The following is a 26,627-nucleotide window of genomic DNA, read 5'->3' on the forward strand; positions in this document are numbered from 1 at the left end:
ATATAAAAAATGCAGAATAATTTCAGGACATTTCAGAAAGAACTCCGAATCCTTTTTTCAGAGAAGAGAATACTCTATGACAACCATACTAATTGCTTTTAGTTTTCTGAAGGATTATCAGCTGAAAGAGGAAATGCATGAGATTACATGTAATATATTGATATCATTATGGTGCATGGCAAATTTTAGGAATTTTTGTTTTGTGTTCATGATTTTTATTTCTACTCGTTCTGTGTGACCTCAAGGAACAGAATTAAAATTGATGAGAGATATAGGGAGACATATTTGGGCACAACATGAAGATGAACTCTGCAATAGTTAGAGAAAGGCTGCTTCAGGAATGATGATTTTGTTGTACAGGAGTTGAATACCTCATTTACAGGGGACTAAAGTATGACTTTAGAATAGACAACATGGTATGTCCTCTCAAACCAGAGTCTGCTGTATTCCTTAAGTCTTTGTCCCAAGGGATACTCTATTTTCTATATGCCCAGAATCTCTGAAAGGATTCAGTCATTCCGTCTTCCCTGGTGGAGAGCAATACAACCCAGCAGATTTGTCCCATGGTGTAAGTGAGCCATGGAAGCATTAAAAAATCTGTTAGATGGAAGTCATGATGATGACCATATAATTATCATAACCAACATTTATTGGCATATAATCGGCATATACTTGGGTTTTGCTACCCAATCTCATTTAATCTTCACAACAACCGTATGAAATTGGTTCTGTATTATCCCAAGTTATAGATGGAAAAAAATTAAGGCCCAGAGAAGATGAGAATGATGGAAATTTCGGCCCAGGAAAAATGAAGAAAATGATAAGATTTCTCAATGTAGGGTGTAGACAGGGTATAATTATTTAGCAAAACCATTATCAACTTCTGGTAGTAACATCTGCCTGTTACGCTCATCTCAGTCTGTTTTTCTTTACCTTAATCTTTCAGCGATGAGCAAGTAAGTCTGCCACCTAGTGGTCATCTCTGCTGTTTCCTCTGACAAGTTTCCATTATGAAAAGAAAATGCTTCTATAGTCAACTTAGACTCACAGTAAAGTTTGGATCAGTATCCATATAAAGAAGTATAAGAAACCCCACAATTTTGGAGCTATTTTAGTTAGCTTGTTCCATCAATATAAAAATTCCTTATCCAATTAAAATTTTATTACCTCATATTTTATGGATATGTTAGCAAAGGCTATTGCCTTTCTTAAGAACCATACTTCCCTCCATAGTCATTTCTTAAACACTTTAATATCATATACAAATAGTGTTTTCAACTTTTAAAAAAGTTTTAAGTTGATCAATGAGCAGTTTTTACGTTGACTGTAATGTATGAAAACGTTTTAGCAAATTATTTTTGTCTCTACAACATGATTGACTTATATGCATTATAGATCTAATTATGCTGCAGACTGAGTATATTAAACTCAATTTCTAACACTGTTACTCATCCAAAATGGTTAACAGCTATTTCTCTCATTTCATTTTTATCATGTGCCTGTTTTTTTGTTGTTTTTATTTATTTATTTTATTTATATAAATAAAATTTATTTATTCATTTTTGGCTGTGTTGGGTCCTCACTGCTGCACACGGGCTTTCTCTAGTTGTGGTGAGCAGGGGGCCACTCTTCCTTGCGGTGCACGGGCTTCTCATTGCGGTGGTTTCTCTTGTTGCAGAACACGGGCTCTAGGAGCACGGGCTTCAGTAGTTGTGGCACATGGGCTGAGTAGTTGTGGCGTGTGGGCTCTAGGGCGCAGGCTCAGTAGTTGTGGCACACGGACTTAGTTGCTCTGCAGTATGTGGGATCTTTCCGGACCAGGGCTCGAACCCGTGTCCCCTGCATTGGCAGGCGGATTCCTAACCACTGCGCCACCAGGGAAGCCCAATATGCCTGTTTTTGGAGTGTTCACTTTCAATAATGCTTACAATGCTGATGATAACAATCACTTTTATCAATCACTTTATTATGTACCGGATACTAATTCTAACTGCTTTACATGTATCAACTTATTTAATGCTCACAACAGTCCTATGAGAGAAGTATTCTTATTACCTCTTCTATCCCTCCACTCCATTTCCCCATTTAAAGATGAGGAAAACACAAAGAGGTTAAGACACTTTTTGTGTTCCTTATTCTATTTGGCTGCAGAGTCTTTCTTCTTTCTTCTTAATCACCATGCTATACTGCCTCCCAGAAGCTAAATATCACAACTTTATAAAGAGTTCTGCACCTTTTGCAGATGTAAAAGAATCAGCAAATAAGAAAGTCCTATTCCAGGATATTTGCTGGGAAGCTAAATAGGTTTACTCATTAATTAAGGGGTTTTCCCTTGAACACCATTCTCTTGAGGTGTGGTAAATCATTCTAATTATTACCCAATAAAATTACACCTACTATGAGTGGATCTTTGGAGTTGCTTGAGAATAATCAAAGCAATGAATGATCAACCTGTGAATGTTAAGAATCTATACTACTGTATTAAGATTCTTCTGTCTCTCTTTTTTCCTGTTTCTTACAGTCAACAAGAAGAAAGAGCAAGAGCAAAGGCTAAAGGAGAAACTGCAAAGGTAATCTTCTCACAAATTCTTATATTATACCCTGACATTTTTTCTCTGCAGTAACATTCTAGATATCTCATTAGCATAAATGTTTTCCTGTTTTTTATGGGACAGAGAAAGATAAATATCATATGATATTGCTTACATGTGGAATCTTAAAAAAATGGTACAAATGAACCTATGAAACAGAAATAGAGTCACAGATGTAGAAAACAATCTTATGGTTACCAAAGGGGAAATGGGGGTGGATAAATTGGGAGACTGGAATTGACATATACATAGTACTATATGTAAAACAGATAACTAATAAGAACCTACTATATAGCACAGGGAACTCTACTCAATACTCTGTAATGACCTATATGGGAATAGAATCAAAAAAGAGTGGATATAGGTATATGTATAACTGATTCACTTTGCTGTATAGCAGAAACTAACAAACATTGTAAGTCAACTATACTCCAATAAAAATTAATTTAAAAAAATGAATAAATATAACCTTTAACCTGGAAAAAAAAGTCTTAAGTACAAGTTTCCTGAGTATCAGTTTTATTTCATGATAATTCAAAATTTAAGGTTTAGTTCATAAAAAATGGAGTTTAACTTATTTGGCTTTTCTTAAGATTTCTGTTGTCAGGCACAGGTTATTACTATCAATTTTTACAACTTACTAATTTCAGGTTACATAATTCCTACCTCTTAGCTATTTTAAAGAGAGAGTACAACATCCCTATCATTCACATTAGTTCAATTTACAAAACAAAGAGCACATATATTATCATATTTGATCTTTGTCAGCACCCAGCTATGGAGGAATACTAGTATTTTCACTTTCAATTATGACTATTAATTAAATCCTTTGACTTTCTAATTATTTCTAATCTACTTCACATTTCTATAATTTTACAATTTTATAAGTAGCAGAGCAAAGTCTGTCTTTACATAGATGTAGGATTACTCTCACATAGCCTTACACAAGGTTTACCTTTATTCTGTTTCCTAACAACAGCTTCAAAAGTATAAGCCTAATAATTTGGGGGGGAAAGTTGACACAGTTTAAAATGTTGCCTTTAAACTGATTCATTTTCTCAGTAACTTTCTGTTACCTGGAACCATCTTTTTATTAGTAATTCAGAATTGAAAATTTGTTTTATCCATAATGTTTGATCAGTTTCTAAATCCTAATAGATTTTTCAAATGGTCTTAACACATTCCTCCTCCTCTCCACTCCCATTGTTACTCTTCTGTTTCAAATATGCATCCCCCATCCCTGGACTTTATCAAGTAACTCCCAGAAAGGTGTCAGTTTCTCCAGGCATCATACTTTCATATTTGTTCTCTCCCCCATATCTTTGTTTCAGATATGTCTTTCTTTCTTTTTTTTTAATAGATCCTTATTGGAGTATAATTGCTTCACAATACTGTGTTAGTTTCTGTTGTACAACAAAGTGAATCAGCCATATGCATACATATGTCCCCATATTCCCTCCCTCTTGAACCTCCCTCCCATCCTCCCTATCCCACCCCTATAAGTTATCACAAAGCACCGAGCTGATCTCCCTGTGCTATGCGGCTGCTTCACACTAGCTAACTATTTTACATTTGGTAGTGTATATATTGTCAATGCTACTTTCACTTCGCACCAGCTTCCCCCTTCCACCCTGTGTCCTCAAGTCCATTCTCTATGTCTACATCTTTATTCCTGCCCTGCAACGAAGTTCATCAGTACCATTTTTTTTTTTTAGATTCCATATATATGCGTTAGCATCAGTATTTGTTTTTCTCTTTCTAACTTACTTCACTTGTATGACAGACCGTAGGTCACTCCACCTCACTACAAATAACTCAATTTCGTTTATTTTTATGGCTGAGTAATATTCCATTGTATATATGTGCCACATCTTCTTTATCCATTCATCTGTCAATGGACACTTAAGTTGCTTCCATGTCCTGGTTATTGTAAATAGTGCTGCAATGAGCATTGTGGTAAATGTCTCTTTTTGAATTGTGGTTTTCTCAGGGTATATGCCCAATAGTGGGATTGCTGGGTCGTATGATAGTTCTATTTTTAGTTTTTTAAAGAAACTCCATACTGTTCTCCATAGTGGTTGTATTAATTTACATTCCCACCAGCAGTGCACAAGTGTTCCCTTTTCACCACACCTTTTCCAGCATTTATTGTTTCTAGATTTTTTGATAATGGCCATTCTGACTGGCCTGAGGTGATACCTCATTGTAGTTTTGATTTGCATTTCTCTAATAATTACTGATGTTGAGCATCTTTTCAGGTGCCTCTTGGCCATCTGCATGTCTTCCTTGGTGAAATGTCTATGTCTTCCACCCAGTTTTTAACTGGATTGTTTGTTTTTTTGATATTGAGCTCCATGAGCTCTTTGTATATTTTGGAGATTAACCCTTTGTCTGTTGTTTCATTTGCGAATACTTTCTCCCATTCTGAGGGTTGTCTTTTTGTCTTGTTTATAGTTTCCTTTGCTGTGCAAATGCTTTTAAGTTTAATTAAGTCCCATTTGTTTATTTTTGTTTTTACTTCCAACACTCTAGGAGGTTGGTCAAAAAAGATCTTGCTATGGTTTATGTTATAGAGTGTTTTTTCTGTTTTCCTCTAACAGTTTTATAGTGTCTGGTCTTACATTTAAGTCTTTAATCCATTTGGAGTTTATTTTTGGGTAGAGTTAGGTAGTGTTCTAATTTCATTCTTTTACATGTAGCTGTCCAGTTTTCCCAGCACCACTTATTGAAGAGGCAGTCTTTCCTCCATTGTATGTTCTTGCCTCCATTGTTGTAAATTAGGTGCCCATATGTGTGTGGGTTTATCTCTGGGCATTTTATCCTCTACCACTGATCTATATTTCTGTTTTTGTGCCAGTACCATACTGTCTTTATTACTGTAGCTTTGTGGTATAGTTTGAAGTCAGGGAGCCCGATTCCTCCAACTCTGCGTTTCTTAAGATTGCTTTGGCTATTTGGGTTCTTTTGTGTTTCCATACAAATTGTAAAATTTTTTGTTCTAATTCTGTGAAGAGTGCCACTGGTAGTTTGATAGGGATTGCACTGAATCTGTAGATTGCTCTGGGTAGTATAGTCATTTTCACAATATTGATTCTTCCAATCCAAGAACATGGTATATTTCTCCATCTGTTTTTGTCATCTTTGATATTTTTCATTAGTGTTTTATAGTTTTCTGAGTACAAGTCTTTTGCCTCCTTAGTCAGGGTTATTACTAGATAAGTTTATTCCTTTTGTTGCAATGGTAAATGGGAGTGTTTCCTTAATTTCTCTTTCTGTTTTTCATTGTTGGTGTATAGAAATGCAAGAGATTTTTGTGCATTAATTTTTGTATCCTGCAACCTTACCAAATTCATTGCTTAGTTCTAATAGTTTTCTGGTGGCGTTTTTAGGATTCTCTATGTATAGTATCATGTCATCTGCAAACAGTGACAGTTTTATTTGTATTCCTTGTATCAGTTTTATTTGTATTCCTTTTAGTTCTTTTTTTCCCTCTGATTGCCATGGCTAGGACTTCCAAAACTATGTTGAATAAGAGTGGCGAGAGTGGACATCCTTGTCTTGTTGCTGATCTTAATGGAAATGTTTTCAGTTTTTCACCATTGAGTATGATGCTTGCTGTGGCTTTGTCATATATGGCCTTTATTATGTTGAGATAGGTTCCCTCTATGCCCATTTTCTGGAGAGTTTTTATCATAAATTGGTGTTGAACTCTGTCAAAAGCTTTTTCTGCACCTATTGAGATGATCATATGGTTTTTATTCCTTAATTTGTTAATGTGCTGTACCACACTGATTGACTTGCGTATACTGAAGAATCCGTGCATCCCTGGGATAAATCCCACTGGATCATGGTGTATGATACTTTTAATGTGCTGTTGGATTCTGTTTGCTAGTATTTTGTTGAGGACTTTTGCATCTATGTTCCTCAGTGATATTGGTCTATAGTTTTCTTTTTTTGTGATATCTTTTTCTGGTTTTGGTATCAGGGTGATGGTGGCTTCGTAGAATGAATTTGGGAGTGTTTCTCCCCCTGCAATTTTTTGGAAGAGTTTGAGAAGGATGGGTGTTAGCTCTTCTCTAAATGTTTGATAGAATACACCTGTGAAGCCATCAGGTCCTGGACTTTTGTTTGTTGGAAGATTTTTAATTACGATTTCAATTTCATTACTGTTTATATTGATAGGTCTGCTCATATTTTCTAATTCTTCCTGGTTCAGTCTTGGAAAATTGTACCTTTCCAAGAATTTGTCCATTTCTTCGTGGTTGTCCATTTTATTGTCATATAGTTGTTTGTAGTAGTCTCTTATAATCCTTTGTATTTCTGCAGTGTCATTTGTGATTTCTCCTTTTTCCTTTCTAATTTTACTGATTTGCATCCTCTCCCTTTTTTTCTCGATGAGTCTAGCTAAGGGTTTATCAATTTTGTTATCTTCTCAAAGAACCAGCTTTTAGTTTTATTGATCTTTCCTATTGTTTTCTTCATTTCTATTTCATTTATTTCTGCTCTGATCTTTATGATTTCTTTTCTTCTACTGACTTTGGGTTGTCTTTGTTCTTCTTTCTCTAGTTGTTTTTTTTTTTTTTCCGCACGGTACGCGGGCCTCTCACTGTTGTGGCCTCTCCCGTTGCAGAGCACAGGCTCCAGACGCGCAGGCTCAGCGGCCATGGCTTACGGGCCCAGCCACTCCGCAGCATGCGGGATCTTCCTGGACCGGGGCACGAACCCGTGTCCCCTGCATCAGCAGGCAGACCCTCAACCACTGCACCACCAGGGAAGCCCTCTCTAGTTGTTTTAAGTGTAGGTTTAGATTGTTTACTTAAGATTTTTCTTGTTTCTTGAGGTGAGATTGAATGCTATAAACTTCCCTCTTAGAACTGCTTTTCCTGCATCCCATAGGTTTTGCATTGTCGTGTTTTCCTTGTCATTTGTTTCTATGTATTTTTTAATTTCTTCTTTGATTTCTTTAGTGATCTCTTGGTTATTTAGTAGCACACTGTTTAGCCTCCACGTATTTGTGGTTTTTACAGTTTTTTTCCTTTAATTGACTTCCAGTCTCATAGCGTTATAGTCAGAAAAGATGCTTGATACGATTTCAGTTTTCTTAAATTTTCTGAGGCTTGATTTGTGACCTAAGATGTGATCTATCCTGGAGAATGTTGTATGTGCACTTGAAAAGAAAGTGTACTCTGCCACTTTCGGGTGGAATGTTCTATAAATATCAATTAAATCTATCTGGCCTATTGTGTCATTTAAAGTTTGTGCTTCCTTATTTATTTTCTGTTTGGATGATCTGTCCATTGGTGTAAGTGGGGTGTTAAAGTCCCCTACTATTATCGTGTCACTGTCGATTTCTCTTTTCATGGTTGTTAGCATTTGCCTTATGTATTGAGGTGCTCCTAATTGGGTGCATAAACATTTGTAACTGTTATATCTTCTTCTTGGATTGATCCTTTGATCGTTATGTAGTGTCCCTCCTTATCTCTTGGAACAGTCTTCATTTTAAAGTCTATTTTATCTGGTACAAGTATTGCTACTCCAGCTTTCTTTTGATTTCCATTTGCATGGAATATCTTTTTCCATCCCTTCACTTTCAGTCCGTATGTGTCCCTAGGTCTGAAGTGGTGTCTTGTAGACAGCATATGTATGGGTTTTGTTTTTGTAACCATTCAGCTAGTCTGTGTCTTTTGGTTGGGGCATTTAATCCATTTACATTCAAGGTTATTATTAATATGTATGTTCCTATTACCATATTCTTAATTGTTTTGGGTTTGTTTTTGTGGGTCTTTTTCTTCTCTTGTGTTTCCCACCTAGAGAAGTTTCTGTAGCATTTGTTGTAAAGCTGGTTTGGTGGTGCTGAATTCTCTTAGCTTTTGCTTGTCTGAAAAGCTTTTGATTTCTCCATCAAATCTGAATGAGATCCTTGCTGGGTAGAGTAATCTTCGTTGTAGGTTTTTCTCTTTCATCACTTTAAGTATATCCGGCCACTCCCTTCTGGCTTGCAGAGTTTATGCTGAAAAATCAGCTGATAACCTTCTGGGGATTCCTTTGTATGTTATATTTTGGTTTTCCCTTGCTGTTTTTAATATTTTTTCTTTGAATTTAGTTTTTGTTAGTTTGATTAATATGTGCCTTGGTGTGTTTTTCCTAGGGTTTATCCTGTATGTATACTCTCAGTTTTTCCAGGAAGCTTCCCCTTCCAGGCCTGTTGAATCTCCTCACCTTGATCTTTCCTAGCTTTTATAGACTGTGATGTGCAACACATCATAAACATATATATTTTATATTGCTCTCCACCAATTTTATCAGCCTTCTTCTGCACCAATATTTAAGCACCCTCAAAAGAATGCTGATGGTAAATATTTACAGATCCACTATAGTGACATCACAATTCTGAGTCTATGATAGAAGCCTTTTATTTTTTTAATTTAATTAATTTATTTATTTTGGGCTGCATTGGGTCTTCGTTGCTGCACACGGGCTTTCTCTAGTTGCAGCGAGTGGAGGGCTACTCTTCATTGTGGTTCGCAGCCTTCTCACTACAGTGGCTTCTCTTGTTGCAGAGCACGAGCTCTAGGTGTGCAGGCTTCAGTAGTCGTGGCAGGCAGGCTCAGTAGTTGTGGCGCACGGGCTTAGTTGCTCCGTGGTATGTGGCATCTTCCCAGTCCAGGGCTCGAACCTGTGTCCCCTGCATCGGCAGGTGGATTCTTAACCACTGCACCACGAGGGAAGCCCCGATAGAAGACTTTTAAATGCTTACTGACTTACTGCTACATGTAATCACTTTTCTTTTTACTTCTTACTCTGCATTACTTATTCTTCATAATAGAGAAAAGTGTAGGGAGGATAGGAAACCACTCTGAGAACATATTTTCTTCATTTTCCAGGAACTCTGCAATGAATGTCTCTGCTTTTTCTAGCTTCTAGAGGCCGTTCATGTTCCTTGGCTCCTGGACTGTTTCCATCGTCTTCAAGGCCACCAACATTGCATCTCTAATTGTTCTTCTGTAGTCATATCTCCCTCTCACTCTCTCCCGTCTTACTCTTCCAGTTTTAAGGACTGACCCTTTTAATTTCATTGGGCATACTAGGATAATCCAGGATAATATCCCTATCTCTAGGTCCTTAACTTAAACACATCTGCAAAGTCCCCTCTGCCCTGCAATATATTCACAGGTCCTGGATATCTGGACTTGGACAAATTTGGGGGCAGGAGCTATTATTCTGCCAACCACAAATTGCTTTACGAAAGGGACAATAAATCATTCTCTTTTGTATGTCTCACAGTGCCTAGCCCAGAATAATATTCGGGTAAACTGAAGGTTTTATAATTAGATAAGTGACAGCAATCTCATATTCCAAACAATGTGTGACCTAGGCCTCTGAACAGCGTCTTGGCTGATACTAACCTTCTGCATCGTCTTCTTGATGCATCCATTATGTTTGGGACATTATATCATAGTTTTCAAAGGGGTGATGTGGAGGAAGCTTTCAATATTTAGTTACCTGATTCTATTTTTTTTTTTTTTTGTGGTACACGGGCCTCTCACTGCTGTGGCCTCTCCCGTTGCGGAGCACAGGCTCCGGACATGCAGACTCAGCGGCCATGGCTCACGGGCCCAGCCACTGCGCAGCATGTGGGATCTTCCCGGACTGGGGCACGAACCCGTGTCCCCTGCATCGGCAGGTGTACTCCCAACCACTGCCCCACCAGGGAAGCCCTAGTTACCTGATTCTTAAACCCTCCCTCACTTGGCAGCAGCTGTGCCGTGAATACCATAACTATGCGAGGAACGGAAGTCTTCCCTGCACCACAGAGAATGACCCCATCGAGGGCCCAGATGGGAAAATCCATGGCAACACCTGCTTCATGTGTGTGGCCTTCTTGTGAGTAGAGCTGCAGTCACTGCTCCTGCTGTGTCGGAGAAGACAGGCCTGTGGTGGGCAAGAGAGATGATATTGAAGGTTTTTTCTAGGAGGCAGATGGCTATCTTTGCACTGAGTTTGGGGATTTACTCTTACAAAGCCATATACTTGGTGCATTTCTTTGTAGTGTTCTCAGTGTTCTGAAAGGTACTTGAATTGCCATTAAGGGAGGACTATGTGCTAAGAGGAAACTCCTCCAGAGTTAATGGCATATGACGATTGGAATTTTTGTTCTCTGCATACATACTGTCATGAATAATCCAAAGATGTAATCACTGGGTGCTAGCAAATTAAAAATTTGCTAATATTTAGTCATTTTTTAAGTATCCTAGTTGCTTTCTGAGGAGAAGGCCGATATCTTTGTTTTCCAAAATAAACAGAGTAGTGAAAATTTATTTACTGGCTGGCCATGGCATATGTGTCTTACTCTTTAAGCAATACTAAAAACAAGAAGAACAATATGGAGAGGTGTACATTTACCTTTCTACTCCCAAGCTAAGTTGGTATAGGTGTAGAAGTAATGAAATATATCTATCAAGAGAGATTCCCCTTTAGGATAATATGTATTGGGTACTAGAATTGATTGTTCCCCCTGCCTTTCTCTTACAGCCAGCAAGAAGCAAAAGAAAAAGAAGCTGAATCCAAAAGACCTAAGAGAGGAGCTGAAAAGGTAGTTATCTTGGAAGCTTCATACCACAGTGCGGTTTTGCAGTTTCTCTTTAAAAATAACTCATGGAATCACTGAAGGCCTATGTGAGAGAACTCAAGGTTTAGTTAGTCCAGGGGTTGATAAAATTTTCTTAAAGGGCCGGACAGTAGATATTTTAGGTTGTGACCATTCAGTCTCTGTCACAACTACTCAACTCTGCTATTGTAGCTCTAAAACAGCCATGGATGATATGCAGATAAATGGGCATGGCTGTGTTCCAATGAAACTTTACTTACACAGAAAAGGTGGTAGGCCAGATTTTGCTCATGGGCCATAGTTTGCAAACCTCTGATTTACTCCATGCCCTATTTTTAAATGAAGATTTAAAATCCAGAAGGAGGAACTTGCTTACAAAGGTAGTGAGACTATTGGTATCAGAATCTTCATACTTTTTCAAAGTTCTCACAGCTGCAAAACAGAAACAATTCAAACTTAGACTTCCTGACACCAAATCTAGCATTATTCCTAACACACTATGTAGCTTTGGATGAGCACATTTGGTCAAACCAGGTGTGTTCCTTGCTTTAACTTTAATTATCTCTGGTGTCAGCAGTTGGCAGAAAAATAGAAGAGCAACTTTCCCCAGTAATACTTTCTTGGTTTCAAAATGAATGACTCCAGGTAGATTTTTCCAGGTTTGTGGGTATTTCCTTGCCCCCATCAAAAACTACTGATATTAAAAATAATCTACAATGAAGTATCACTTGGAATTCTGTATGATTGGTTTGTTTACGGTTATTTTTCCCACAATTGTGAGCCTGAATTTAAAAATAATATGAGTAGCTCATATGCTTCCCTTTGCAACATCAATAAGAAAATATTCTTCAGTATCAGACGATTTCTGATTTCACATTAGCTACTACCCATAAACTATCCTCTCATATCATATTTCTTTTGCTAAATATGACCAGTTAGGGAATCAGGCAGTGAACCTTGAAGGAAAGCTGGGAAAAAAACTCACTCTTGTCCTCACTGAGTTTTGACTTGAACTAAAAGATACAGAAAAAAACACAAGTTCAATCTTACTTGCCACCAGTAATTAATTATATGATCTTAAGTGATTTGCTTATTCTATCTCAATTCCTCATAACTCTGAAGCTAAAATTTACTGAGTACTTCCTAGATGTCAGTCATTGTAGATATAGTAGATATACATTATTTCACATTATTCTCATAACAATTCAGCACATATATTGAATACTTAATAGATATTGGCCATTATTATTTTAACTGTGTGGAACAGATACTATCATTATTTCCATTTTATAGAAGAGGTAACTGAGGCACAGAGAGGCAAGACCCCCTCATCCAAGGTCTCTTGGTGACAGAATGGAATTCTAACTAATGATATTATATAGCTGTCAACATATTGGGCTTGTCTGGACATACCTGGAATATTATGTTAAATTCTTTAAGAAAGGGGAAGAATTAAGAATGCAAAATGGTGCAAATGACTGAAACAGATTGGAACAGAAAGACTGAAGTATCTGGGGATGCTTTGCTCTTGGAAAAGCACATAGGGAGCTATGGAGAAGGACAAGAAAGCTTTCCCCAAATATATGAAGGACTTTCTGCGTGCAGGAAGGAAAAAATACTCAATTTTTCTGAGGGAAGTAAAATATGTTGACTTTGCTTACTGGTTTGAAAGAACGTATTCATCCCATGCAGTGACATCTTAGAAAAATAAAACTCTAAGAATAAGGATCCTATAGGATTGATTAGACATATTTTCCAAGATCCTCCCAAAGTAGCACTATGGCTAATCTGTGGGAATGATCTAAGAAATTTTGGAATGAACTATCTGGAGGGTAATGAACTCATCACTATAGGTATTCCAGTGCAAATTAGACCACTTTTTGGCAGGTATGACATAAAGGGGATTGAGACGTAGTACAGATGGTTGCACCAGGTGAACTTCAGAGTTCTACCTAAACCTTAATTCTTTAAAATTCTATGCCATGTGCAGTGTTTTTATTGCATTATAATATAATAGAGAGGGACAATAAAATCTTGACTAAGGACTGTGACCAGTCTGCAGAGAACCCAGTTTATTAAGAGGTTCTTGCTTGTGTGTGACTGCAGGTTCAGTCTGGATTTGGAGGCTATATCTCAAGGAAAAAGAAACAGAAACCTCTTTTTAAGTCCTGTGTGCTTACTAGGATTTGAACAAAACAGTTGCCAGAAAGAAACATTCATAGGTCATTTTCTTTTTTTTTTTTTTCCAGGAAGCACTTAGTAGGGACCCAACAAAGTAATTTCCAAGAAAATACCCAAGCTCTTGCCTTTTCTCCTCCTTTTAGGATACATGCAGTGAATTTCGGAGCCTTCTGAAAAATGGAAGTCTTTTCTGCACTCGAGAAAATGATCCTGTGCGTGGCCCAGATGGCAAGACCCATGGCAACAAGTGCGCCATGTGCAAAGAAGTCCTGTGAGTGCACAGATGAAGCCCATGCTGTGGGTGGCAGAGCCGGGAGGCAAAGAGCTGGGAAGATAATATAGATTGTGTTTGTCCTTTGCTTACGTGTAAAAATGACAAATGATGATCTCTAAAGCATTTTGGGGTGAATCTCTCTTTACAGAGGCTAAGATTCACAATTCTAGAAATAGGCAATAGATGACTAAGTTATTACACTACATTCTCCATTAGTTCTGGGGTAGCACCTTACAATGATCACACCATCTTTCTTGATAAAATCTTAAGCCCTTTGCTGTCAGGTGGATCCCTTTTCTGGATTATTTTGTAATCCCCATCGGGAAGAACATACACAGATTTTACTATCAATTTAACGCCTCTACCTGCATTTTTGGAAAAAAAAAATCACACTTCTAGGAAACTAAAGATAGCTTTACACAAAGTTTGGAAGTACACCTAAAATATTTGTCATTAACAGTCATTTGCTGAACATGTACAATGTATAATGTATATAACGGTTGGTTATACAAAGTTGAATGAAACAGTATTACCAAAAATCATATAGTTCAGTAAGGTTTAGACATGGGCATAAATTAATATAACACAAAGGAGGAATTGCTAAGTGAAAAATGATATATACAGTGTGTTATGGTAGTTTAGGAAAGGGAGCGTTAATAGAAAGTTTTATGGAAGAATAGAATTAGATCTGGTAATTTGGATCATATGTGAACAGTATGGGAAGGAATGAGAGGAAGAAGGAACAGCGTAGGTAAAATCTAAAATTAAAGAAACTGTACTGTATGTACATAAAGAGAGCAAGTCATTTTAGTTTAGTTAGAGCTTACCCACTTCACCAACTGTGAATGCCAGATCATGGATTTTGAAGTCAATTCTATATACAGTGGCAAGCTGCTAAAATTTTTCAGCTAGGAGAGTAAGTGGCGTAAATATGGTTCCTTTCGGAAGATTCATGTGTCAGCAGTAAAAAGAAGAAAAGAGGAAGGGACTAAAATTCAGAATACCGCTGGCGGTAGTAGGGGATTACAGTAATCCAGTGAGAGGTAACTAGAGCAAGGGAGCTAGAATAGAAGGTGAGTGGGTCAACATAGGAGACACTGTGAAAGTGAAACCAACATCCTGTGGCAACAGCTATGCGAGCTGAAGGAGAGGGAGTGGTTAGGGATGGCTCCAATGTTTTGTTCTTTGTGAAAGAGAATCCCGGAGGAAGAACACATTTGGCAGAGAAGATAATTATTTTGGGACCTTTTGAACATGAGGTATTTGAGAGAAATCCAGCTGGAGGTTCACATGAGCATTTACAAAATGCTAATTAATTGTTCACCTAGTCTTGCTTGAGGTTATGTAAACGCTGGTTTTCTTCTACTGCAATGAGAGCTCTTCCAGGCAAAAGGATGCGACATAATTCATCTTTCTATTGATATTTTCAAAGAGGGCCTGCAATGTAATAGGTGTTCAATAAATGCTGGTGAATTCCATACAAATCTAATCTGGTCATATGATGAGAAACTCACAGAAATGCATTCCACTCTCTGTAATCTATTATTCCCTACCTCCCACTTTCCAATTTCCAGCCAGAAAGAATATGAAGAAAGAAAGAGAAAAGAAAGGGAAGATCAGAGAAAAGCTGCACGGAATGGTTGCAAACGTGGCAGAAGAGGGAAAGCTCAGGTGAGAGCAGCCTCTAATTTCCATAACCAGCGTGGGCTCAACTCAATGGCACTGGGACCCCGGCAGACCCTATGGTCAAAGGCTATGAATGTATGTAGTGCTGAGTTGGAAAGCATCCTTGGAAGGACAGGGGATTTTCCCCTTAAGACTGCAGAGTAATATCTGAGCAATTTTTAGTTTCTCTAGGGCTCGCTTTGACTTCTTTAAACTTGGAAATAATTAACATGAATACCAGACCCCAGTCTCTTGACTCCTCTTTATATCATCTAGCTTTCAGGCCAATAAATGATCCTAGGAGAGTAAGTGGTATAAATGTGGAGATGTTCCACATCAGCATCACCTGCTCTTCATTTCCTTTCATTATTCTCTTTTTCCCTGAATGGAGCCACTTTTTGGAAGTATATTTTCTGTTGTTCCTAGGCAGGGTAATATGGTGAAAGAGCACAGGTTTTCGAGTCAGATAGTTTGAGGTATCATCCTACCCATGCCACTTGGACTTGCAAAGCACTGAATAAATCACTTCATCTCACTCAACTCTAGTTTCTCTTCCTTAGCACTACTCTTATAGGGATACAATAAAATAATTTAGGCAAGTGTTTAGCACATTTCCTGAGACTTTTTTTTTAAGTGTCAGCATGGCAGTGTTGCATGTAAGCTCACTCCTTGGGCATGTGAACAACTGCCTGAGATCACAGCCACCTTCTTTCTATTCTTATGACCTGGGGATATCAAGACCATCTCTTTGCCTCCAGATCTGACACAGGCCCAATATCTGCCTTTGATAAATTTTGGCTTTTCTGTTTTTCCATATTTTCTCCTGTAGGAACCTGAGTTCTCACTCTCAAATGACAGACTTGTTAAGACCCTTTTTCTCTCTTCATAATTTGCTTAAGCCTGTCTTCCTTGGCATTTTGCATGATTCTGTGCTTTCTCCCAGCACTTCTTTCTCCCTTCTATCTACATTAGAGGTCAGCAAAATTTTTTTTTTCTGTAAAAGGCCAGATAGGAGATATTTTAGGCATTACGGGTCACACGGTCTCTGTCGCAACTATTCAACTCTGTTGAATAGCCACTGTTGTGGGAAAGCAGCCATAAATAATATTTAAATGAATGAGTGAGGGTGCGTTTCAAGTTTTATATGTAAAACTTCATATGTAAGAACAGACAGCAGGACAGATTAGTCCTGTAGGCTATAGTTTGCTTACCCTTGATTTGTGCGATTAAATCCCAACCAGCTTTATAATTTCCCTTTGTAGAACCTTAAAAGCAACATTACCCATGACAACAGATGTCTTAGAAAATGGATGATTCCAGCCCCTCCTCTTCTGTAGACAGCAATCCTAGATGTTACATGCCCTATAAGAGAACATAGACAAGAACTTCTTACTCAAATTATTTAACAAACTTAATAACAATACAACAGACCAAGTCATCCAAGAGGCCTGCTCTCTTCTTCCCTTTCAGGACCAATGTGCTGAGTATCGGAAACAAATGAAAAATGGAGTACTTAGCTGTACTCGGGAGATTGATCCTGTACGCAGTGAAAATGGCAAATCATACAACAATAAGTGTGCCATGTGTAAAGAGAAACTGTAAGTAATTCTCTCAACCTGCACGTTTAAAAGATAGTCACCTGTTCCTCCTGAATTAATGGTTATTTCTCATTTGCCTATAGCTCCTTTCGTGAACACTACCCTTTTTGTTAATTCTCAAATATTATCTCTTTCTCTTGCATCCCCTAAGGAACAATGAGCCCTAGTAAGGGCAGCTAATCAGTGGCTGATTCCTACTCTATTTTCTATCATAATTCTGTGAACTGTGTCATCATGGTAGATAATTGCTCTTTAGAACACATCATGGCTAAATCCTAAGGATGGTTTGCAATGGTCATTGGAATAGTTAACCAACATAGTTTAAGAGGGTGGCTTCATGTCATATGTATGGGACACATTTATTGCACAATCCAGGGTTTGTTCCTTCTACCTATTTTCTTTTGGTGAATGGTACTGATTGGAGTGGTTAATGATCCAACTCAGCCACTCTTGATCTGTGTTATTGCAGCAAGTAACATAACCACTATTGGCCCCATCTGTATACTGAGGTAGTTTTCTAGGTAACCTTGATGGGTACTTATAGTTCTAAAATTTGATGCATGTATCACAGTGTTATTAATTATGGTATTTAATTGATATGCATTTAATGAGCACTTAATGCTTCTCCACACACATTTTTTTTCTCCTTGAAAAAAAATCACAATCTTGTGATTGTGGTACTACAGGCCATGTGATAAAATCTAGTTATTCCAAATGCTGCATTTTACAGATGAGAAAAACTGAATTTTTTTTTTTTAAGTACAAGGTCTCATGGGGGAGTGATTTCAGAGCTGAAACTAGAATCCAGTTCTTCTGAATACCAGCCTAGTATTTATTCCATGTCATAAAATTCTTTAATAGAAGCAGGGTGGCAGAATGGGGCAGTGCTAGGGTATTAGCATCATATGGTTATTTCAGCTCCATGTTCTTGGACAGGTTATTTCACGTCCCTAGGCTTTAATCTGCTCATATTTATAGTGGGGGTGGGGCAGCCATACTCATAGTAGCCACATGATGTTTCTTTTGAAAGTTAAATGAGAAAAACTATGTAAAACTCTTAGCACAGTGCCTAGCACAAAGGAGGTGCACAAAAAATGTGAATGGTCACTATTAGCACTGTCATTAGTGTTCAGTAAATAACAGGTGTCACCATTAATAGCAATAAAACAATGACTATTATGATCTCTTATGCTACCCTATGTTGCCCCTTTGCACACCTCATACTTCGTAGGTATGATGTACATAATTGAGATAGCTCTTCACATATGACTATTTCTTCCTGCATCACATATTAATAGTGGGTAATTTTGTGAAGGAACAAATGATGAATCTCAGATGCAAACAATTATTAAGATAAAACTTTGCTGATACAATCCATGTCATCTATGTTATAAGATACTTAACTGGGGCTTCCCTGGCGGCGCAGTGGTTGAGTGTCCGCCTGCTGATGCAGGGGACACGGGTTCATGCCCCGGTCCGGGAAGATCCCACATGCCGCAGAGCGGCTGGGCCCGTGAGCCACGGCCTCTGAGCCTGCGCGTCCGGAACCTGTGCTCCGCAACGGGAGAGGCCACAACAGTGAGAGGCCCGCATACCACAAAAACAAAACAAAACAAACAAAACAAAACAAAAAGATACTTACCTGGTACTCCAGGTAACAAAATATTTAACAACATAACAAAGTATTTAACAACATAAATCAAATAATTTTACAATCTTTGGAACCCATTCATCTGACAATAAATGGTTTTTGACGGCCTAGTATATAATAGGCACTCTTCACGGACAGGTGCTCTTCAAGTGAACAAGACAAAATTCCTGCCATATGAAACTATAATATAGGAAAGACAGATTATAAACAAAGAAGTAAAAAGCTACATAACAAGACCAGGTGTTGATAAGATAAGTAAAGCAGAGTAAGGCAACAGAAAGGGATTGGAGGTGCTACTTTATGGTGTTTGGGGAAAGCCTGACAGTAAGGGAGACCTGAAAAAGGGAGTGAAATGAGCCAGCTGGCCATCTGAAGGAAGAAAGTTTCAGGCAGAGCAGAAGCCAATGCAAGTTTCTGTAGATATATATGAAATTCGCAAGCTCAGGAAAGAGAGAGGAGGTCATTGTGTCTCAAGATTACTGCGTGGAAAATTGCAGAAATTAATTTGGAAAGATCATGTAAGGCTTTTTTAGGCCAAGAGAAGGACATTGGATTTTATTTTATGTGTGATCAGAAGCCACTGGAGATTTTTGAGCAGAGCTGTGATTGTAGATTGAATTCCACCAGACTGAATCATTACAGGTGGTCTCTTTTTCCTAGTATTTGATTAAGATGTCATGACTTTATTATATTTGTTTGAATCCTCAGGATACATTTACTACCACTTCCCTATTTCTTATATATGAAAAGGGAGCTCTGTAAAATACACACACACACACACACACACACACATATTCATGTTATATACATTCATACACGTTTCTTTTAAGCATAAAGCCAAATGAAACTTTTTTTTTACATCTTTATTGGAGTATAATTGCTTTACAATGGTGTGTTAGTTTCTGCTGTATAACAAAGTGAATCAGTTATACATATACCTATGTTCCCATATCTCTTCCCTCTTGCATCTCCCTCCTTCCCACCCTCCCTATCCCACCCCTCTAGGTGGTCACAAAGCACCGAGCTGATCTCCCTGTGCTATGCGGCTGCTTCCCACTAGCTATCTATTTTACGTTTGGTACACAGACCTACTAGAGAATGGACTTGAGGATACGGGGAGGGGGAAGGGTAAGCTGTGACAAAGTGAGAGAGTGGCATGGACATATATACACTACCAAATGAAACTTTGAAGGAGAAATACGTGTACTAGAGTTCTGCAGTATTTGGATCTTGGGTCAACTGCATCAGAATCACCTGGCTTGCTTGTTAAAAATCAGGTTACTGAATCCCAATGTAGAGCTTGTCAGTAAAATTGTTGGGATTGACGGTGAATCTGATTTTAAAAATCTCATAGCTGATTCTTAATGTACATGAAAACTTAGGAACCACTGGCATAAATATTTTATCAGAAAAGTGAAAGGTTAAAAAAAAAAACCCAAAAAACCATGATCCTAAGGTACTTCCTATATCACTTGTCTTCTTTCTATCTTGGGCTCCAATGATATTATAATGAATTGAAATGGTACTATAATAGATTGACCTACAAATTGAGGAATAAGAATGGTGAATTGGTAAAGAATTAAAACCACAGCTTATGATAAAAAGGTGAAAGAACTGAGGAAGGCAGACTTGGAGACCTGAAACTTGCCTTTAGATATCTAAAGGATTAATATCAGGAAGAGGTAATGGATTCAGCAGGCTTGTTCTGTGTTTTCCTGAGAATGTGAAGTAAAACTAAAGGATGAAAGCTATAGGGAGATGAATTTGGATACAAATAAAGGAGACTCTGAGATTAACTTGACTTGATCTGCCTAGAATATCTACCCTGTAATGAGCGAGCTTCTTAATAACCAGTTACTGTCCATCTGTGAGAGGTGCAGAGAGGTTCTCTGTGAAGGAGGTGGTTTAGTATACATAAACTCTTAAGGCCCCTTCCAAATCTGAGTATGTGTCTGCAAGATGACTACTGACTCTTCTTTTCCAGGCAAAGAGAAGCAGAGGAAAAAAAAAAGAATTCTCGGAACAGATCAAATGGGAATGAATCAGCATTAGGAAAGGTGAATCATTAACTAGGTTTTGGCAAGAATGGTCTTTCTGTAAGTCATTACTTAACTATCAAAAATGTGGAAAGAGGTTGTCAATGTTACCAGTCAGGATATGCCCTTAGAACATCAGAAGTCATCATTAATGGGAAGATCTATCCCTGATAACTTTTTCAGTGTAGAAATTTAACACCAGATGGAAATCTTTCGGTCTAACACTTTATAAAACAGTTTTATAAATAGTAGTTTAAGTATCTCAATAGCCTGGTCAACTAAGTTTCTTTTCAACCTCATTTTATAGATGGGGAAAATGAGGTTCGGCTGCTGTAACAAATTACTACCAACAGTGGTAAAGCAACCCAAATTCATCATCATACATTTCTGGAGTTCAGAAGTCCTAAATGGGTCTCACTGTGTTACAGCCGAGGTGTCAGTAGGGCTGCTTTCCTTTTTGGAGGTTCTGGGGAAGATCTATTTCTTTGCCTTTTTTTAAAATTTCTAGAAGTGCCTGCATTCCTTGGCTTGTTGCCATCTTTAAAATCAGCAGAGTTCAGTTGATTTTTTTTTTAAGCTGCATCATTCTGACACTGATTTTCCTGCCTTCCTATTTCACTCATAGGAATCTCTGTGATTACCCTGGGCCCACCCGGATAATCCAGGATAATCTCTCCATTCTAAGGTCACCTGGTTAGCAACCTGAATTCCATCTTCAACTTTAGTTCCTGCTTGCCATGTGAGGCTACATATTTTCAGGTTCCAGGAATTATAACTTGGACACCTTTGTGGTCCGTTATAGAGCCTCCCACAGCAAGGTTAAGTGGCTGCCCAACTCCTGAGTCAAAATCTTCCAATTTTCAAACTCAGTCAAATACTACGTGAAAATAGCCATTTCCAATGTAACCCTTCCTTCTTTTCAGGATGTATGTGATCAGTTTACAAGTCAAATGGAAAATGGACAACTTACTTGCACCCAAGAAAGTGACCCTGTCCAGGGTCCAGGTGGCAGGACACATGGCAACATGTGTGCTATGTGTAAGGAAAAACTGTGAGTTATTTTTCAAAAATGGGCCTTTAGTTGTGAGTCTTAAAGGAAATAATCATTTCTCATCAGCTTGAGAAAATGACAATTATTTTTAAAGCACACCTGAGGTGTTTGTTCACTTTAGTTGAAGCGTTTCTTCTCATGTTTTTCTTCAAGGGGAAGGGAAGCAGCCAAAAGAAAAACGAAAGAGCAGGACTACATGAGAAACACAGTTGAAAAGAACAATGGAAAAGAGGTAATATATGTTAGATGTGCTTATACTTAAATTTGGATGATTGGTTGCAAGATTGATTCATTCAACAAATACTTATGGAATGCCTACTCTGTCCCAGTCGTTGTGGATATAATGATAAACAAGAAAGACATGGCCAGAACTTCAAAGAAACAGCATGGAATTCAATGCCCTAAGAGCAACTCTGATGCAATTACCACACATTTGCAGGAACAGTGGTAATTGTCAAATTATTGTTATTATCAAGTGGATTTTTTTTTCTGAAGTTTTAAAACAATTAAGCAAATAGACGCCAAAATTATACACAAGAAAAAAAAGTATCAAAAGCTTGGAGCTCCAGGTGATAAATTCTTGACTTGGCATTCTAGTGCCATCTTGTATTCAATTGGGGGTTTTAAAATAAGGTTCAGTGCTTTACGATAGCAGCACATAGAATATGACAACAGCACAATCTCTTCTAATCCATCTATGGACTTCAATTAGAAAAGTGAAATAGTGAAATTTCCCCAGGAAAGTTTTCCCATTAATGAGGCAACTTTTCATGAGTTCTATACTGACTACACAAAATGAAACATTAATAGTAATGTTCATTTTTGAAAAGCATGTTGGGAATTATGCATTTTGGTAGATGAATGGCTTTGAGAAAAGACTTTATTGTACAACTTCTGGATATCTATTCTATTTCTAATATTGATCATTTTTTTTCAAGTTTTAAAATATCTATTTTAGCAATTTCAAACAAGAATAAATACTCTTTCAGCAGACCAGAAAGGCTCTTCACCCAACTTCCTCCCACTCCCCCTCCAAACCAAGTCCTTTTCCCAACAGCCTGGAATGCTATGCTTAACTTACTTATACTGATTATATACTTATGTAAATATAAATATGTAATTTTATACTTATTATATTTACATTGAGCCTAATGGAATTGCTTTTTTAGAGCTTTGCCAAGGTCAGGAGTAGAAAGAAGTAAAGAAGATATGAGAGCATGAAGTATATTCATTCACAAAGTGCAATCTTGAATTGGGTCCTAGAAGGGAGACTTTAGCACCTAATCTGATGACCCAAAAAAAGAAGAAAGAAAGGTATCAAACATGAATTTTATCTAATTATTTTCCCAAATCAAGTAGAATAATAGATGAGTTACACTAGTGAAATACATAGTAATTACATATTTCTAGTAAATTTGGCACTATACTAGGGATCCCTAAGCATGGAGAAGAGCTATTCACAAAATCTGCTATTTCCCCCCCAGCTTTATTAAGCTATAGTTGACATAAAACATTATGTAAATTTGTGTACAACACATTGATTTGATAGACTTAAAGAATGTAAAATGATTACCATTATAGTGTTAGCTAACACCTCCATCACCTCACATAATTACCATTCCTTTTTTGTGGTGAGAATATTTAAGATCTACTCACCAACTTTGAGTATATAACACAGTATTATTAGCTATAATCACCATACCATATATTAGAGCCCCAGAGCTTATCTTTTAACTAAAAGCTTGTACCCTTTGACCAATGTCTCCCATTTTCTCCAATACCATCCCCTGGTTAACGACCCTTCTATTTTCTGTTTCTATGATTCAGCTTTTTTAGATTCCACATATAAGTGATGTCATACAGTATTTGACTTTCTTTGTCTGACTTATTTAACTTAGCACAGTGCCCTCAGGATTCATCCAAGTTGTCACTAATGGAAGGATTTCCTTTTCTCATGACTGAATAATATTCCATTATCTGTGTGTGTGTGTGTGTGTGTGTGTGTGTGTGTGTGTGTGTGTATCTTGGCTCTTGTGAATAATAAAATCTGTTTTTTTTTTCAGATTTTTATTGGAGTATAGTTGACTTACAATGTTGTTATTAGTTTCAGGTATGCGGCAAAGTGAACGAGTTATACATATACATATATCCACTCTTTGTTTTTAGATTCTTTTCCCATATAGGCCATTACAGAGTAGTGAGTAGAGTTCCCTGTGCTATACAGCAGGTTCTTATTAGTTATCTATTTTATATATAGTAGTGTGTATATGTCAATCCCAATCTCCCAATTTATCCCTCCCAAAATGTGTTATTTAAAAAAAAATTTACTGAAGTATAATAGTCATATAGAAAAAGTGTATACATCATAAGTGTACAGCTATTACTAAGTGATCATATCTGTGATATTAACACCAGATCAAGAAATAAGATACCACCAGCAGACCAGAAACCCGATCATGCTTCCTCCTGAATAACCTGGTTTTGAGCTGAGCTTTCTCTTGGGGAAGAGAACATTCATTATTCATTTTGTCATTCATTTAGCTATCATTTATGCATTCTACAAATAATTATTAAGCACCTACTATTTTCCAAGCATTACTGTGCATATGAGAACAATAGCCATAAACAGAACAGATACAACTCTCTACACTTATGGAGTTTATACTGGAAGAACACAGATCATAGATGATGCGAATAAATAAAATGTAATAGCAAGGGGGAAATAAAGTAGAAAAATGCTATAGTAAATGCTGGGATACAATTTTAAGTAGCTTGTACAGGAAAGAGCTCTCTGAGAAGGTGACATTTGCATCTCCTAAAGGGATCAATTCCATACATGTAAGTGAGGGGAGAACATTCCAAGAAGAGGAACAGCAAAGCCTTGAGGCAGGGATCACAGTACAGCAAGGAGCCCAGTACAGTTGACACAGAGTGACCACAGAGACAGTCATAAAGGAGGCAGTCATTAAATAACAAGAGGCCATCTTATGTAGGATTTTGTAGACCATTTTAAAGGCGTTAGCTATTATTCTGAATGAAGGTTTTGAAAAGAGCAGTGACGTGATGTGATTTATGTTTTGAAAGAATGACTCTGCCTGCTGAATTGAAAATACACTGCAGAAGGACAAGAGAAAAAGCTAGACAGCTAGTTAGCCACAGCAGTAATCCACAGAGGCTGGCTTATACCATGGTGGTAGTGGTGGAGGTCATGAGAAGTGGATGAATCCTAGGTCTATTTTGGAGGTGGAAAATTTGTTCAGAGTTGATGTGCTATGTAAGAAAAGAGAAGCATAATTCTGTCTTTGTTGCTTCTTTATAATCCTTTATTTTAGTAGTTCAATCTTGGGGCAGCAGATACCTGAAAAATACTAAGGATATACCTGGTTCAGTCCTACCTTTACCAGTGATTCTTAGAAGGGGCTTGTCTAAACTCTCCCTGAATTATCTCTATTGATAAGGAACTCACCAGAGTCTAAAACAGTCCCTTTAGATGTTTGAATTATTTAACAAAACAAATTAGAAAATACTTCTTTATACCTCTGAAATAATTATCAACAGACTACTATTACATTTTCTATTTCTTCTCAGAAAGTGGTTTTCAAGGAATTTGTTAATTCCATCTAAGTGGTCAAATTTATTGGCATACAGTTATTAATAACATTTCCACATTATCCTTTTAATATCTACATTTATATAGTGTACTTTTTATTTTTAATATTGCTAATATGTATTCCTTGCATTTTGTCAATTTTGTAAATAGTTTATCAATTTATTAATCTTTTCACACAACCAGTGTTTGGCTTTGTTCTGTTTTCTATTTCATAAATTTCTTTTCTTTATTATTTGTTTTCTTCTATTTCCTCTGAGCTTAATTTGCTTATTTGCTAGTTTCTTGAAATGGAGGTTTATTGATTTTAAAACTTTTTATGTATTTACTTAAAACTCTTCCTTCAGATCACTGAGTTAGCTACTGAGTTTTGATATTTTGTATTTTCATTATCATTCAGTTCAAAACACTTCTACATTCCATTATGATTACTTTAGAGTCATGAGTTCTTTAGAAGTGTGTTGCTTAATTTCTAAATACTGAGGAATTTTATAGCTATCATATTTATTACTATAATTATTCCACTGTGATCCTAAAACTTACATTTTATGACTTCAATTTTGAAATTTATCAACACTGGCTTAATGACCCAGAATATGGTCTATTTTGGCAACAATTTCATGTCCACTTGAAAGGAATGTATAGTCTGCAGCTGTCAGATATAGAGGTCTATAAATGTCATTTAGGTCAAGCTGGTTAATTTTGTTTTTCAAATATTATACGTTGATATTTTTTGTCTGGGGTATCAATTATAAAAAGAAGTATGTTAATATTTCCATTTATGTTTGTAAATTTGCCTATTTCTCCCTTCAGTCAGTCAGTTTTTGCCTCAGATATTTTGAAACTATAGGTACATAAATGTTTGGGATTGTTAATTACTGAACTTATTATTTTATAATTAGAAATTCTCTTCTTTATCTCTGCTATTACTTCTTGTCCTAAATTCTACTTTGTGGGATATTAATATAGATATACCACCTTTTGTATGATGAGTGTTTGCATGTATATATTTTCCATCCTTTTACTTTGAACCTACTGGTTGAAATATAAAGATATAGTTAAAGAATCATTAGAGAAATGCAAATCAAAACTACAATGAGGTATCACCTCACACTGATCAGAATGGCCATCATCAAAATATCTACAAATAATAAATGCTGAAAAAAATAAATAAATAAAAATAAATGCTGGAGAGGGTGTGGAGAAAAGGGAACCCTCTTGCACTGTTGGTGGGAATGTAAATTGATACAGCCACTATGGAGAACAGTATGGAGGTTCCTTAAAAAACTAAAAATAGCACTACCATATGACCCAGCAATCCCACTACTGGGCATATACCCCGAGAAAACCATAATTCAAAAAGAG

The 26,627-nt window shown here is 37.1% G+C and overlaps 1 protein-coding gene across 1 annotated transcript in view; it reads left to right on the forward strand.

Annotated features, from left to right (window-relative positions):
• Positions 1–26,627, forward strand: part of SPINK5 (serine peptidase inhibitor Kazal type 5) — a 66,003-nt gene that overhangs the window by 34,856 nt on the left and 4,520 nt on the right. The window contains exons 16-25 of the mRNA XM_065873726.1: positions 2,522–2,620; positions 8,740–8,749; positions 10,348–10,475; positions 11,124–11,184; positions 13,524–13,651; positions 15,229–15,325; positions 16,790–16,917; positions 20,553–20,625; positions 21,528–21,655; positions 21,809–21,887. Of these exons, the coding sequence (XP_065729798.1) occupies positions 2,522–2,620; positions 8,740–8,749; positions 10,348–10,475; positions 11,124–11,184; positions 13,524–13,651; positions 15,229–15,325; positions 16,790–16,917; positions 20,553–20,625; positions 21,528–21,655; positions 21,809–21,887 (931 nt within the window). The remainder of the gene's footprint in view (positions 1–2,521; positions 2,621–8,739; positions 8,750–10,347; positions 10,476–11,123; positions 11,185–13,523; positions 13,652–15,228; positions 15,326–16,789; positions 16,918–20,552; positions 20,626–21,527; positions 21,656–21,808; positions 21,888–26,627) is intronic.

Source organism: Phocoena phocoena, chromosome 3 (assembly GCF_963924675.1).
Source record: "Phocoena phocoena chromosome 3, mPhoPho1.1, whole genome shotgun sequence".
NCBI classification, from domain to species: domain Eukaryota; kingdom Metazoa; phylum Chordata; class Mammalia; order Artiodactyla; family Phocoenidae; genus Phocoena; species Phocoena phocoena.